The 16628-nt window shown below is 45.0% G+C and overlaps 1 protein-coding gene across 2 annotated transcripts in view; it reads left to right on the forward strand.

Moving 5' to 3' along the window:
- The window catches only part of sh3bp2 (SH3-domain binding protein 2), a 124718-nt gene that overhangs the window by 31199 nt on the left and 76891 nt on the right, over positions 1–16628 (forward strand). For both annotated transcript variants that reach the window (XM_072257600.1, XM_072257601.1), the window contains exons 3-4: positions 3925–4067; positions 10367–10469. In XM_072257600.1, the coding sequence (XP_072113701.1) occupies positions 3929–4067; positions 10367–10469 (242 nt within the window). In that variant the 5' untranslated portion in view covers positions 3925–3928. The remainder of the gene's footprint in view (positions 1–3924; positions 4068–10366; positions 10470–16628) is intronic.

Here is a 16628-nt window from a genome sequence, read left to right on the forward strand (position 1 = left end):
CCAGTTGGGAACGCCTGCTCGAAGAGGACCAACAAGCTTGTCGTAGTTTGGAAGCTTGCATGCCTCATTGATCTGGAGAGGTACAGGATGTTGGCTGGAGTCAGGGCTTCATGCTTTGGTTCTTGGTAGGGTTACCTGTGCCAAACAGGTCAAAGGGTAGTGACCAGATTAAGGGTGGTCCACCAGGTCCGGGGGCTCAGCTCAGGGCCATCAACCCTGACTGGTAAAACAAAATTGTTACAGAAACAGCGACGAAGAATCCTTCATCTGAGTGTGACAGTATTCCTGAGTCTCCACCCGGGAGTAGTGAAAACCGAGCTACTGACACAATGAAGGATGCCCTGACCACCATCAGAGATGGAGGACCTTCACAGCACCCCTTAACAACAGTGGCATAGTGGGCAGTAAGAAAGCAATGATGGATGCCACCTTTTTCTGGGGCACTGCCTCTTGAATATCCCCTCGATGATGGCAGTTTGGAATGATGTTCCTTGGAGTAAAGAAAAATGAGGTGCGACCTTATTCAAACGTACAAGGTCCTAAAGGGATGTGATGGAGTGGATGTTTTTATGAGCGGGAGAGACAAAAGGGGCATAGCCACGAAATGTGGAGCAGTCGTTGAAAGCTGAAGTGTGAATCAGAATTGGGTTTTTTTTTATCACTGGTGTAGGTTGAGGGAGGAAACCCACATGGTCATGGGAAGAATGTACACACTCCTTGCAGGCGGCGGAGAGAAGTGAATCCAGGTCACTAGGACTGTGAAGTGCTAACCACTCTGCTACCGTGCTGCCTCGCCTTTTGAAGATGTCCCGGATGTTGGGGATGCTGGTGCCCATGACAGAGCTTTCTACAGTTTTGTAGCAGCCTCTCCGTACCAGACAGTCATGTAACCAGTTTGAATGTTCTCCGTGGTACATCTGTAGGAATTTGAGAGAGTCTTTGGTGACACACCAAATCTCCTCAAACTCCTAATGAAATATAGCCACTTTTGTGCCGCCTTTGTAATTGCATCAATATGTTGGTGAAAATTTCTTCCCTCAGTGGGTGATGAATCTCTGGAATTCTCCGGCCCAGAGGTTAGTGATTGGATCATTAGCGACATACAAGATGGAGGTGAATACATATTAGAAAGACTGGCAGTAATTGGGAACTAGCACAGAGGAGGAATTCAGGCCCGTATAGCTCAGCCATGATCATAGTGAATGCCAGGAAAGGCCTGAAGGGCTGAATGGACTTCTCCTACCTTCTTGTGCTATCTATGGTCCTAACTCTAGATGGTACAATAGCAAAAATTGGATTGGACTTCTGGTAAGATGGCGGTGCTTGCAAATGCAACAGCCTCTCAAAGGCCAACCAAAGGTGCCTTTTTCTTTGTAAAACGTGTTTTTTATGATCCAGAGACAATTCCACTCCAAGAACCTTGAGTACTACAGGGCTACTTAATTAGTGAGCTGTTCGTTGATCGGAGAAACTAGACCGGTGTTGAGAGGGTTGGCTCAGGCGTTGGAGGAGCCGGCCTTGGTACAGAGGAACTGGCCGTGTTGCTGCCTGCTACTTGGAAGCATTGCAGTTGGTGCGGGAGATTGTCTCGAACATGTCACTTGCGATCACAAGATTCTGTTGGATAGGGATGATGTAAGTTGCTGCAGGCATGTTACCCTTGTCTGGTGGAGGAGCAGTGGACATGGGAGCTGTGTAGCTTCGGTTGCAGCGAGAATTAGGCCTCAAGCCTCAGGCTTGCCTGCGGCTGCAGACAAGATGAGAGACGTAGAAGCGCTACAGCGTGGTTGAGCTCGACTGGGGCCTGGCCTGGCCTCGCCCATCGGTGCTGCCTTCCTGTGTTTGAGCAGTGGAATGACAGGCAGAATTGCTTGTGTCTATACACTGCCAGGAGACTGCACCATCGATTGCTGGACATTGTCACTCAGGTTCTTGGGCTATATATGTTTTATTTGAGTGAATATGCTTCTTTGCTCATTATTTTGAATTACATTACTTGCTATTTTTGAATGCTTGCTTGCTATTCTGAATGTTTTGCACCTTGGCCCTGGAGAAACAACTGAACACTGTTTTGTTCAGCTGAAAGATAATTAAACTTGATCTGATAGCAGTTAGCATAACGCCAGTGATCTGGCTTCAATTTCTCCGCTCTCTGTAAAGAGATCGTACATTCTCCCCATGACCACATGGGTTTCCTCTGGATGCTCGAGTTTCCACCCACATCTCAAAAATATACAGGGCAGGTTAATTGGTCACATGCGTGTAATTGGGCAGTGTCGGCTTGTTGGGCTGATAGGGCCTGTTACTGTGCTGTATCTCTAAATGAAATGCTTGTACCTTGAGTTGCCAACTCCCTCATAGCTAGGATTCACTCCTACTCCAGACTTTTAATCTTCCCAATTTCTCTAGGTATGTGTACCCTTCCACAATCCTCACAATAGGTTCCGACTGTAAAGAAAACAAGGCACCAATTTACAAATCAGGTCCACAGCACCGATGGGACAATGTCCAGATAATTAGGACGCCGCTTGAATTAAAGAGCATGCCTTGTGAAGATAGGATGAGTGAGCTGGGACTTTTTGGATTGAAGGAGGATGAGGTGACTTTATAGAGGTGTATAAGATGATAAAGGGCATAGATTGAGAGGGCAGCCAGAGGCTTTTTCGTAGAGCAGAAATAGAAGGGGCATCATTTTAAGGTGATTGGAGGAAAGTATGGGGAGGGGGAATGGAGGGCTATGGGGGAGGGAGGGGTTACTGATTTTGGAGTAGATTAGAAGGTCAGCATAACATTGTGGGCCAAAGGGCCTGTACTGTTCTGTACTAGTGACTTTGGATGAGGAAGATTTACAGCTCTGGGCTGCATTGAATGTAGATCAGTCTTCAGAAACTCCATGGTCCACTTCTGGTGCTTCTCCTCATTAAATCAAATACTGACAATTACCTGAGGTTTGATGAGTGAGGAACAACTAATTGGTGGAGCGGTGACCACAGGCACAAAAAAAAAATCAGTGGAGGTACGAAAAAGTACTTCTTGGGTTCCCCCTCGGTTAGTGGTAGAGGTCTATGGCATAAAAAAGGCTGGGAACCCTGTCTCTAGATTTTACAGAGAATGGTGCGAAAAATGAAAAAACATCCCATGAATGGCAGTTCTGTGGGTGAAAATGCATTGTTAATGAGGGAATCAGAGGAGAATGGCCAGACTGGTTCAAACTGACAGAAAGGCGACAGTAACTCAAATAACCACACGTTCCAACAGTGGTGTGCAGAAGATCATCTCGAACACACAACATGCCAAATCTTGAAGTGAATGGGCAGCTGAAGACCACGAACATACACGAGTGGTTACTTTATTCGGTTATGGGAGGTACCTAATAAACTAGCCACTGAGTGTATGTGTGAGGAAGGTTAGATGTAGTCAGCATGTTATGCTTAACTCTCTTCATATTGGCATGGAAAGACACTGGCCTACACGGTTCCAGGATATGCTGAGGGAAGCCCTTAAGTGTCACCATGTTCCTGATGCCAACGTAGCATGACCACAGCTTAATAACCCTAACTTGTACGTCTTTGGAACGTTGGAGGAAACTGGAGCACACGGAGGAAACCCATGCAGTCATGGGGAGAATGTACAAACTTGTAGACGACAGAGGAAATGAGTGCCCTTAAGCTCACAAACTTTGACCTATAAAGCCTAATTCAGTAGGCACATGTTATTAAATGTTCGCACAAAGCTTTAACCCAGTTACTGGATTTCACAATGGCACGGAGGTGAATTTTGAAGCCTGGTGGTCCCGGGGTGGTGGGGGGGGGGGGTGGGGGGGAGCTTTTACTGTAGTTGGTGGTGCAGTGATTGTTCAATCCTGCTTGGGGGCATCATTGATGTAACGGATAGTCAATCATTTTACTTGTGTTTTTGTTCCAGTACCATGGCCATGAATGTCGAAGAACAGTGGCCGGTGCCGATGCGGGCAATCGGCGCTCAGAACCTCCTTACCATGCCCGGAGGAATAACGCTGTCTGGCTACCTTCATAAGAAAGGGGGTTCCCAGTGGAAGATCATGAAGTGTAAGTTGACCCTTTTTGCCACCTTGTTCCCTGGGTGTCAGGTCTAGAGCCTCATACTTTCCAGCTACAGTCAGCTTTTCAAAATCCTGACTTCTCGTTCCGTTGGCTCCGTCTGCACTTCCACCTGGTTCAGGAAAGCAGCCAACATAATCAAGGACCCCTTCTACCCCAGTCATTCTCTCTTCTCCCCACTCCCATCAGGCTGGATACACAAGTTTGAGAATACATACCTTATGCTCTCCATTCTAAATGCGGCCTCACTGACTCCAACATAACATCACAAGTTCTATACTCGATGCCCTGACTGCTGAAGGCCAGAATGCCAAAAGCCTACTTCACTACCCTGTCTACATGCAACCCCTTACTTTCAGGAATCCATGTACTTGTACTCCTAGGTCCCCCTGTTCCACAACACTCCCGAGGGCCCTGCCGTTCACTATGAATTCCCTTCCCTCATTTGTCTTCCCAAATGCAACACCTCACATTTATCTGAATTAAACTCCATTTGCCATTCCTTGGCCCACTTACCCAGCTTATCAGTAAATCCTGATAATGTCAACGACAGCACCTATCATTTACAGACTTACCCACCATGGCTTATAATATTCTCATCTAATTACTGATATAGACGATGAATAGCAATGGGTCTGAGGATTTTTGTTTGAAAAGTTAGCTTTATTTGTCACATGTAAATTAAACTATACAGTGAAATAACCAACATAGTCTAAGGATTGGGCTGAGTGCAGCCCACAAGTGTCTATGCTTCTGGCACCAACGTAACATGTCCACTACTCACTAACCCTGACGATAACTGGATGTCTTATGAATGTGGGAGGAGCACCTGGAGGTCACGGCGAGAGTGTACAAACTCCTTACAGACAGTGGTGGGAATTGAACCCTGATCGGTGATTGCTGGCACTGTAGAATTATGCGAACTGCGCAGCCCTCAATAAACTTTGGAACAGTGATATCAGAAGGAACAGCAAGCACAGAGCCCTGGGGAGCACCACGCATCACAGGCCTTCAGCCAATAAACAATCTTCCACTGTCACCTTCTGCTTCCTACCTTCAAGCCAACTGTGTATCCAATAAACTTCTCTCCCTGGATCCCATGTGACCCGATCTTTCAGGGAGGCCTACTATGTGGAACCTTCAAAGTTCAAAGTATATTTATTATCAAAGTATGTATACTATATGCAACCTTGAGATTTGTCTCCTTACAGGCAGCCACAAAACAAAGAAACCCAAAAGAACCCATTGGAAAGATCATCAAACACCCATTGTGTAGGGGGAAAAAAAACAAATTGTGCAAACAATAGATGAAAGCAAATAACATTCAAAACTGAAGTTCACAAAGTTGAGTCCACAGCCACAAAGCCAGTCATCACTGCAGTTGATTCAAGAGACTGTTAGTTGCAAACCACAGCCTCAGTCCAGTGCAGATTCGAGTAAATCTCACAGAAGAGTGAGCTGAACAGTGGCCTGGCCCTGACACCCTGACCTTTTCAATCTGGCCCCGGGCCATTCCACCTTAACTCTGCTCGCCTCCATTCTGCTGCATCGAATCGCCTCCAAGTCTGCTCCAGCAATAGCCCTTGGCATTGGCTCTTTCCCCGCTCTCGAGCCAGGCCCTGCTACCTCAATTCAGCCCATACGACCCATGTTGCAACCATCCCGCACCTTCAAGATTTCAGTTCACACCGCAAAAATGCTAGGCTGTATAGGTGATTCTGAAGCTCAACTCCAGATGGGAAATTTCAGGCTATACACTGCAGTGATTGTATCTGAGGAAAAAGTGTGATTAATACAGTAATTTATAGTTTTGTTTGCTACCAGCAAATCATCAATGTGCTTCACCAACGCCACCTTAAACCTTATCAAAAGCCTTACTGGTGCCCATATTAATCACATCTATCACCCCATTGACTTTCTTGATTGCTTCTTCAAAAAAACTCAATTAGGTTTATGGGACGTGATCTCCCACACTCAAGCTGTGCTGACCATCTCTACTCGTACTTCTAGTTTCCTCTGTTCCACAACTCATCTTCCGCCCCCCCCCCCCCACCATCCCCGAGCCCTAAAGAGATAAAAACTCATCTGCTCCGTTAATGGAATACAAACATCTGCAGAATCTTTTGTTTTCATGCTCCATTAAAGCCCGTTCTGGTCTGGTCTGGTCTCCCCATGGCTCCAGAACACACAAGTGTGGAGATACAAGAGACAGCAGATGCTGGAATCTGCAGCAACAAAGCATACCACTATTACTGTGCCAGCAATGGTTCCATTTAATATCAGAATGTATATAGCATACAACCTGAAATTCTTACTCTTCACAGAGATGTCCACAAGCAAGAAACCCCAAAGAATGAATGATAATATCAGAACCCTAAACCCCATGTACAAGCAGGATCAGAAGATCTTGATCTAGAGTCCATCAAAAACCACAGTTCATAACCCAGTGCTTCGATATCTTAGACATGCTCTCGAGGGAGAGAGACATTTCTCCTGCAACAACAACAGCGGGAGACCAGCAGCTCGCTGCTTCAATATTACAATCTTCTGCTTCGCTTCTCCAAGACCCCCAACTCGGGGACTGATGAGCTCTCACTTTCCATCTCTAGAGAGAGGGGTATCGCTTGAGGACAGGGGCCTTCTTCTGACACCTGTGCACACCGCCTGCTGTCTCGATGTTTCTCGATGTCGCGACGTTAAAATCGGCGAAATCAGCAAAGAATTGGGGTGTCTTTGGCCGCTACCCCAAGGACACATGTCTTCCAGGCCGCTCCTGGAGATAGTGAAATGCCAGGGCGCACGGCTGGAGTGAAAACTCTCCAGTTGTGGAGAACAAGTGTTTGAACTGTAGATCACCGGTTCCGACAGAATCCCAGGTGCATAGAAACACAGAAACATAGAAAACCTACAGCACAATACAGGCCCTTCGGCCCACAAAGCTGTGCCAAACATGTACTTACTTTAGAAATTACCTAGGCTTACCCATAGCCCTCTATTTTTCTAAGCTCCATCTACCCATCCAAGAGTCTCTTAAAAGACCCGATTGTATCCGCTTCCACCACCGCTGACATCTCCTCTGTACCGACTTCCAAGCACCTTAAACCTGTTCCCTCTCGTGCTAGCCATTTCAGCCCTGGGAAAAAGAAGACATACAAGTAAGCTGTTTCATGAATGATCTGGAAGAAGTCACCTCGGTCTAGAGAAACCCCTTTGGGTGTTTAATTCCCACCACTGTCTGTAAGAAGTTTGTACATTCTCCCTATGACTGCATGAGTTTCTTCCAGGTGCTCTGGTTTCCTCCTACAGTCCAAAGACGGACGAGTTAGTAGGTTGATTCATCACTAGAGTGTAATTGGGTATTAATTGGGCTTAATTAGGAAGGGGAAAAAAGATTATGAGAGAAAACTGGCAGGGAACATAAAAACGGACTGTAAAAGCTTTTATAGATATGTAAAAAGGAAAAGACTGGTAAAGACAAATGTAGGTCCCCTGCAGACAGAAACAGGTGAATTGATTATGGGGAGCAAGGACATGGCAGACCAATTGAATAATTACTTTGGTTCTGTCTTCACTAAGGAGGACATAAATAATCTTCCAGAAATAGTAGGGGACAGAGGGTCCAGTGAGATGGAGGAACTGAGTGAAATACATGTTAGTAGGGAAGTGGTGTTAGGTAAATTGAAGGGATTGAAGGCAGATAAATCCCCAGGGCCAGATGGTCTGCATCCTAGAGTGCTTAAGGAAGTAGCCCAAGAAATAGTGGATGCATTAGTGATAATTTTTCAAAACTCGTTAGATTCTGGACTAGTTCCTGAGGATTGGAGGGTGGCTAATGTAACTCCACTTTTTAAAAAAGGAGGGAGAGAGAAACCGGGGAATTATAGACCGGTTAGCCTAACGTCGGTGGTGGGGAAACTGCTGGAGTCAGTTATCAAGGATGTGATAACAGCACATTTGGAAAGTGGTGAAATGATCGGCCAAAGTCAGCATGGATTTGTGAAAGGAAAATCATGTCTGACGAATCTCATAGAATTTTTTGAGGGTGTAACTAGTAGAGTGGATAGGGGAGAACTAGTGGATGTGGTATATTTGGATTTTCAAAAGGCTTTTGACAAGGTCCCACACAGGAGATTAGTGTGCAAACTTAAAGCACACGGTATTGGGGGTAAGGTATTGGTGTGGGTGGAGAATTGGTTAGCAGACAGGAAGCAAAGAGTGGGAATAAACGGGACCTTTTCAGAATGGCAGGCAGTGACTAGTGGGGTACCGCAAGGCTCAGTGCTGGGACCCCAGTTGTTTACAATATATATTAATGACTTGGATGAGGGAATTAAATGCAGCATCTCCAAGTTTGCGGATGACACGAAGCTGGGTGGCAGTGTTAGCTGTGAGGAGGATGCTAAGAGGATGCAGGGTGACTTGGATAGGTTGGGTGAGTGGGCAAATTCATGGCAGATGCAATTTAATGTGGATAAATGTGAAGTTATCCACTTTGGTGGCAAAAATAGGAAAACAGATTATTATCTGAATGGTGGCCGATTAGGAAAAGGGGAGGTGCAATGAGACCTGGGTGTCATTATACACCAGTCATTGAAAATGGGCATGCAGGTACAGCAGGTGGTGAAAAAGGCGAATGGTATGCTGGCATTTATAGCGAGAGGATTCGAGTACAGGAGCAGGGAGGTACTACTGCAGTTGTACAAGGCCTTGGTGAGACCACACCTGGAGTATTGTGTGCAGTTTTGGTCCCCTAATCTGAGGAAAGACATCCTTGCCATAGAGTGAGTACAAAGAAGGTTCACCAGATTGATTCCTGGGATGGCAGGACTTTCATATGAAGAAAGACTGGATGAACTGGGCTTGTACTCGTTGGAATTTAGAAGATTGAGGGGGGATCTGATTGAAACGTATAAAATCCTAAAGGGATTGGACAGGCTAGATGCAGGAAGATTGTTCCCAATGTTGGGGAAGTCCAGAACGAGGGGCCACAGTTTGAGGATAGAAGGGAAGCCTTTTAGGACTGAGATTAGGAAAAACTTCTTCACACAGAGAGTGGTGAGTCTGTGAAATTCTCTGCCACAGGAAACAGTTGAGGCCAGATCATTGGCTATATTTAAGAGGGAGTTAGATATGGCCCTTGTGGCTACGGGGGTCAGGGGGTATGGAGGGAAAGCTGGGGCGGGGTTCTGAGTTGGATGATCAGCCATGATCATAATAAATGGCGGTGCAGGCTCGAAGGGCCGAATGGCCTACTCCTGCACCTATTTTCTATGTTTCTATGTTTCTATTATTGTGCCAGAAGGGCCTTTTACTGTGCTGTATCTCTAAATAAGAGAGTGAAAAATAATCAGCTTAGTTTGAAGTATGATCAAGCCGCATCTATGGAGGGAAACATGCCACCGATGTTTACTGTCGAGACCCTTCACCTGGACTGGGTGAAGCAACAGCGGTGTGGCTGAGTCCTAATTGTACAACAACATTGCCTGACTAGTCCCTTTAATCAATGGAGAGTTAGGGAGTGTCAAAAAAGATTAGCTTTTTTTGCCAAACATACATAAAAATATCAAAGCATACAGTGAAATTGCAATGTGCTGAGGACAGTCTGCAAGTGTCACCATGCTTACAGCACCAACACAGCATGCCCTGGATTTACTAATCCATACGTCTTTGAACCCCCATCGCTGGCACTATAAAATGTTATGCTTGTCACTAATGCTATCGTGCTGTCCATGGGTTCAAATAAACTTATTGTAGATTCTCAGGGGTCTGCGTCGGCGTGTAGCGTCATGTTCCATGGTCGGGTTAAATCAGTTCAGTGTGAGGGATAGGTGGGTATAGTGTAGTAACAGACCCTTCCACCCCAATGAGCCCACACTGCCCAATTACACCTTGTGACCAATTAACCTGTACGTCTTTGGAGTGTTGGAGACCCGGAAGAAACCCATGCGGTCCTGGGAAGAACACACAAACTCCTTACTGACAGCAGCACGAATTGAACCCTGATCTTCTGATCGCTGGTGCTGTAAAACACTATTCTACTGTTCCGTCCTCAATCAATATTGAGAGGTGATGTAGGGGTTCACAACCTGGAGTTCATGGACCTCTCGGTTAGTCACAGGGGTCCACGGACCCCTCGGTTAATGGTAGGGGTTCATGGGAACCCTTCCACAGAAGAAACAGAAAGATAGGATGTTATTTTTAATTTATACAGCTTTTCTCTTTGACTCTCACTGTTCACCCAGCTCCTGTATTTCTGCTCTAACACTGACCCTGTTTTACAATTCCAGGGCCTCTACGATACGTGATCATTCACAGGGGCTGCCTATACTACTTCAAATCCAGCACGGCTGCCAACCCGCAGGGGGCTTTCTCCTTGAATGGCTACAACAGGTCAGTACCCAGAAACTACATCTTCATTATGTACTGTGTCATATGATGTAGCAATCATGGTCTCATGACCATGATTGTTCTTGGCAAATTTTTCTACAGAAGTGGTTTGCCATTGCTTTCTTCTGGGCAGTGTCTTTACAAGACGGGTGACCCCAGCCATTATCTTCAGAGATTGTCTGCCTGACGTCAATGGTCATATAACCAGGACTTGTGATGTGCACCATCTGTTCATACGACCATCCAATACCTGCTCCCATGGCATCATGCGACCCTGATCGGGGGGGGCTAACAGGTTCAATGTCTTGCCGAAGGGTGATCCGCAGGCTAGTGGAGAGAAAGAGAGCCTTTAGTGGAGACGTATCTCCACCCCATCACCCTAGCAACATCTGTTGTACCAGACTTTTGGAGAGTGTATGGGGATATCTGTAAGTCTGTTCTGATAGTGGAGACACAGTTGGATTTTTGTTTAGAGTTTCAGAACAGTAACAGGCTCTTCCAGCCCAATGAGCCCATGTGACCAAGTAACCTCCTAACCAAAACAACTTTGGAATGTGGGAAGAAACCAGAGCACCCGGAGGAAACCCACGTGGTCATGGGGAGAGTGTGCAAGCTCCTTAAGATACTGGTGCTGTGGTAGGGTTACGCCAACCGCTATGCTATACAGTAGAGACATAGACACAAGAGGTTCTGCAGATGCTAGAAATCCAAAGTAACACACACACATATACACACACACACACACACACACACACACACACACACACACACACACACACACACACACACACACACACGAAGTTGGAGGAACTCAGCAGGTCAGGCAGCTTCTATGGAAATGAATGACAGTCGACATTTCGGGCTGAGACCCTTCATCAGGACACATAAGTCTGGATCGGCACTCTAGTCCCCCATTCCAACTGTGCTATTGGGACAGCACAGTAACACGACTGTTGTGTTCAGCTTCGCTCACCCTGCTCAATCCCAAGGGAGGATAGTAGAACGGAATGGCTGAGGAGTACAGGTAGATGATTCCCTGAAAGTGGTGACAGTGGCAGATGGAGTGGTGAAGAGGACATTTGACATGCTGACCTTCAAAGTTGAATAATACCAAAGCTGAAATGTTCTGTTGCATTTGTAGGTATACGAAATTATCAGAAGTATAGATCGGGTAAATGTAAGCAGGCTTTTTCCACTAAGGTTGGGTAAGACCACAACTAGAGGTCATAGCTTCAGCGTGAAAGGTGAAATGCTTAAGGGGGAAGCTGAGGGTGAACTACTTCGCTAGTAGTGGTGAGAGTGTGCAATGTGCTGCCAGAGGAAGTGGCGGATGTGGGTCTGAATGCAATACATAAGGGAAGTTTGAATAAGTACATGGATGGGACTCTCCCATCAAAGGAAACATCCTCCCTATAACCATTCTGCTGAGGCCTTTCGGTGTCCGGCAGGTTTCAAAGGGCTCCTCCCTCAATCTTCTGAACTCCAGTGGTTACAGGCCCAGAGGCATCAAATACTCCTTGTACTTTAAGGATCATTCTCGTAAACATCCTCTGGTCCCTCTCCCATGCCAGCACATCTATCCTTAGATGTGGGATCCAAAATTGCTGACAATATTCCAAATGTTGTCTGACCAATGCCTTATTAAACCTCGGCAATACATCCTTGTGTGTTTTTTTTTCTTCAGGTCCTCTCCAAATAAATGCACTTGCCTTTTTTTAATGCTGATGATGTGCGGGTTATATATGTGGTCCATAGGATAATTCAACTCTCAAATAAGAACAGTCTGTTGAGCTTCAGAATTGTACTGGATTCTCCAGGAATTTAGTCAATCATCTCTGCTAGTGTAGTGGTGAAGTAATTGGACTGGTGTTCGGGGCCATGAGTGTGGTTTCCACAAATCAGGAGTTAAAGCTATTATTAATAATAGTAACCTCATTCTGCCTCGCTGTCTGCCTGCACTGCACTTTCTCTGTAGCTGTAACACTTTGTTCTGCATTCCAAAGTTGAAAGTAAACTTATTACCAAAATCCCTATCTACAACTCTGAGATTCATTTTCTTGCAGGCATATTCAATAAACCTATAGAAAAATGACCATAACAGAATCAATGAAAGACTGCCTAACTTGGGTGTTCTACCAGAATGTAGAAGGCAACAATCTGCAAATACAAAAAGAAAGAAATAATATTAAGAACATGAGACAAAGAGTCCTTGAAAGTGAGTCCATAGGTTGTGAGAACATTTCAGTGATGGGGCAAATGAAGTTGAGTGAAGTTATCCCCACTGGTTCAACAGCCTGATGGTGAGGTGTAGGTTGACATCCTGAACCTGGTGGTGTGAGTCCCAAAGCTCCTGTACCATCTTCCTGATGGCAGCAGCAAGAAGAGAGCACATCCTGGATGGTGGGGTTCCTCGATGATGGATGCTGCTTTCCTGCGACCACGTTTTGTGTAGACGTGCTCCATGTTGGGAGGGTTTTACCTGTGATGGACTCCCTTGTACAACCTCAATGTAATGAAAAACAGGTTCTCACTGTACTTTGGTGCATGTGACAATAATAAATTTAGTGACTATGCAAGTACCAGGAAAAGAAGCCTCACACAAGGAAATCTACAGATGCTGGAATTTCAAGCAACACACATAAAAGTTACTGGTGAACACAGCAGCCCAGCAGCATCTCTAGGAAGAGGTACAAAAGCTTGTCAGTTTTACACAATCTGGCCTCTGACTTCAAACCCGATGATACAGTTGAATGGCAAAATAAAGTGGAGGCCAGAGAATGATGGGTTTGCTAGTGTCGACCAAAGTTCAAAGTAAATTTTATTATCAGAGTTCATGTATGTCACCATATACAGCCCTAAGATTCATTTTCCTGAGGGCATACTCAGCAAATCTGTAGAATAGTAACTATAACAGGATCAATGAAAGATCAGCTAGAGTGGAGAAGACAACAAACTCTGCAAATGCAAAAATAAATGAATAGCAACAAATAATGAGAATATGAAATAACAAAATAAAGAGTCCTTAAAGTGAGATCATTGGTTGTGGGAACATCTCAATGAATGGAGCAAGTGAGTGTAGTTATCCCCTTTTTTTTTAAAGAGTCTGATGGTTGTGGGGTATAACCTGGTGGTGTGAGTCCTGAGGCTCCTGTACCTTCTAGCTGCTGGCATCAGCAAGAGGAGAGCATGGCCTGGGTGTGTAGATCTCTGATGATGGATGCTGCTTTCCTATGATGCGTTTCATGTAGATGTGCTCAATGGTTGGGAGGCTTTACCCACAATGTACTGGGCCGAATCCACTACCTTTTGTATGACTTTCTGTTCAAAGGCATTGGTGTTTTCCGTATCAGGCCATGTTGCAGCCAGACAATATATTCTCCACTGCACATCTATTTAGGTTTGTCAACCACATCCTGCAAAAAATAAAAGACATAATAATTTAAAAAAACATATTTTTAAACCATTTTATTTATCAGGTATTATTTGGAGGTAGGTTCAAAATGGCTGCATGACTAAAGATCATGACTAAAGATTAAATTGGATCATTATGTGAACTTAAGCAACACATGCAAAATACCAGACAAATTCAACAGATCAGGTTGTACCAATGCAGGGAAACAGAGTCAAGATTTTGGGCTGAGCCCTTCATCAGGACTGGAAACGGAAGCCAGAATAAGAAGGTGGAGGGAGACAGGTTTGGAGTACAAAGTGGCAGGGTGAGGGGGAAGGTGGGTGGTTTGGATGAAGTTAAGAGCTGGAAGGTGATAGGTGGAAGAGATAAAGGGCTGAAAAAGAAGGAATCTAGTAGGACAGGACAGTAGATCCGGAACGAGAAGCAGTCAATTGAACGCATGGACGTGAGATCCTCACCTGGTCCAAACTTCAAGGACTGGAATTGTAGCTGGAAACCACGAGGAACAGGATGACGGTGGAGACAAGTTCCCAGGAAGGACATGTGGCTGTGTTGTGTCAAGTCTGGGTGAACATGTGGTCAAAAACTACCTGGTTTGCAAGTGGCAGTGAGAAGGCATCACATCACAGAGATAGATGCCTTTAACCTTGAAAGGGAAGCACTTGGCTCTGACTTCTAGGAAGTGTTCAGCCAAAGATGTGCCTCGTGTGGTTAAGGGTAGGTGGTGAAAATCTTTTTCCCATGATTTGACAGTGATGAAATGCTTTGAGAGGTTAACTCCTGCCTCAGCAAGGACCTGGACCCATTGCAATTTGCCGATAGTCACAATAGGTCAATGGTAGATGCAATCCCAATGGCTCTCCACATGGCTTTAGACCACCTGGACAACGTAAACACCTATGTCAGGATGCTCAAGCAACACACATCAAAGTTGCTGGTGAACGCAGCAGGCCAAGGCAGCATCTCTAGGAAGAGGTACAGTTGACGTTTCGGGCCGAGACCCTTCATCGGGACTAACTGAAGGAAGAGCTAGTAAGAGATTTGAGAGGGGGAGGGGGAGATCCAAAATGATAGGAGAAGACAGGAGGGGGAGGGATGGAGCCAAGAGCTGGACAGGTGATTGGCAAAGGTGATATGAGAGGATCATGGGACAGGAGGTCCGGGGAGAAGGAAAGGGGCGGGGGGGAGAAAAAAAACCTAGAGGATGAGTTGATGGATGCAGATACTCAAGATACCAAGTGTTCTGCCCATGACAGCAAGAAACTGTAGGAAGTTGTGGACACATCTCAGCACATCACAGAAACCAGCCTCTCCTCTATGGACTTTTTCTACCCTTCTCCTGACATAGACTGGCATTTGTTAGAGGTAAAAAGGAAAGAAAGATATGAAACAGATTTGGTAAATGCATTTAACTGTCATGTGATGGAAAAGTATAGTGATTATACTCACATTTATACGGATGGTGCGAAGGAACCTGAAACAGGAGTGACAGGGTTTGGGGTGGTCATACCAGCAAAAGAAATTGGAATCAGCAGAAGAACATCTAATAAGTTAGGGGTGTTTACAGTGGAGATGCTGACGGTGTTGGTTGCGTTGCAATGGGTGCAGAAAGGCAGACAAGCCAAAGCATTGATATGTTCAGATTCATCCTCAGTTCTAGCAAGTTTAAGGTCTTTTCACACAAACAGTCGGCAAGATGTACTTTATGAAGTCCTTCAGTTAGTTACAAGAATTGCAAATCAGGGAGGTCAGGTAAAATTTCTATGGGTTCCAGCACAGGTAGGGGTGAAGGGGAATGAGAGGGTGGATGAGTTGGCAAAGAGGGTGTTAAAGAAAGAAAATGTGGAAATGCACATTAGTATCAGTAAAGCAGAGGTTAAGTGTGTAATCTGGGAAAAAGTCAACCGAATGTGGCAAGAAAGATGGGACAGGGAGGGGAAAGGGAGGCATTTATATCAAATACAAAAGAGTGTTGCAGTTACTAGGGTAGGTAGTGGAAACAGAAGAGAGGAAATTGTGTGGACTAGGTTAAGGCTACGGCATTGTGCATTAAACAAAACATTGAAAATGATAGGGAAACACCAGACAGGATTGTGTGAGGAATGTCAGGAAGAGGAGTCAGCAGAACATGTAGTTTTGTGTTGCAGGAAGTATGGGATACAGAGAGAGATAATGAGAAATAAATTAAGGGAGTTGGGGATACAGGAATTCACATTAAAAGGGTTGCTGGGCATGGGTGAGAGAGCACAAGTCCAGGAATTTTTAGCGTTTTTAAGGGGTACAGGGGTTTTTTATAGAATATGACGAATAAACAGGAATAGGATACTAGGATGGTCAAAGATGGGGGGGTGAAGTGTAGGTTTGTATGTGTGTGTGTGTGTGTGTGTGTGTGTGTGTGTGTGTGTGTATATGATATGTGTGTGTGTATATATATATGATATGTGTGTGTGTGTGTGTATATATATATATGATGTGTGTGTGTGTATATATATATATATATGATATGTGTGTGTATATATATATGATGTGTGTGTGTATATATATATGATACGTGTGTGTGTGTATATATATATATGATATGTGTGTGTGTATATATATATGATATGTGTGTGTGTGTATATATATATGATATGTGTGTGTGTATATATATATATATATGATGTGTGTGTGTGTATATATATGTGTGTGTACGTGTGTGTGTATATATATATGTGTGTACGTGTGTGTGTATATATATATGTGTGCGTGTG

The sequence above is a fragment of the Mobula birostris genome, chromosome 5 (genome assembly GCF_030028105.1).
Source record: "Mobula birostris isolate sMobBir1 chromosome 5, sMobBir1.hap1, whole genome shotgun sequence".
NCBI lineage: Eukaryota > Metazoa > Chordata > Chondrichthyes > Myliobatiformes > Myliobatidae > Mobula > Mobula birostris.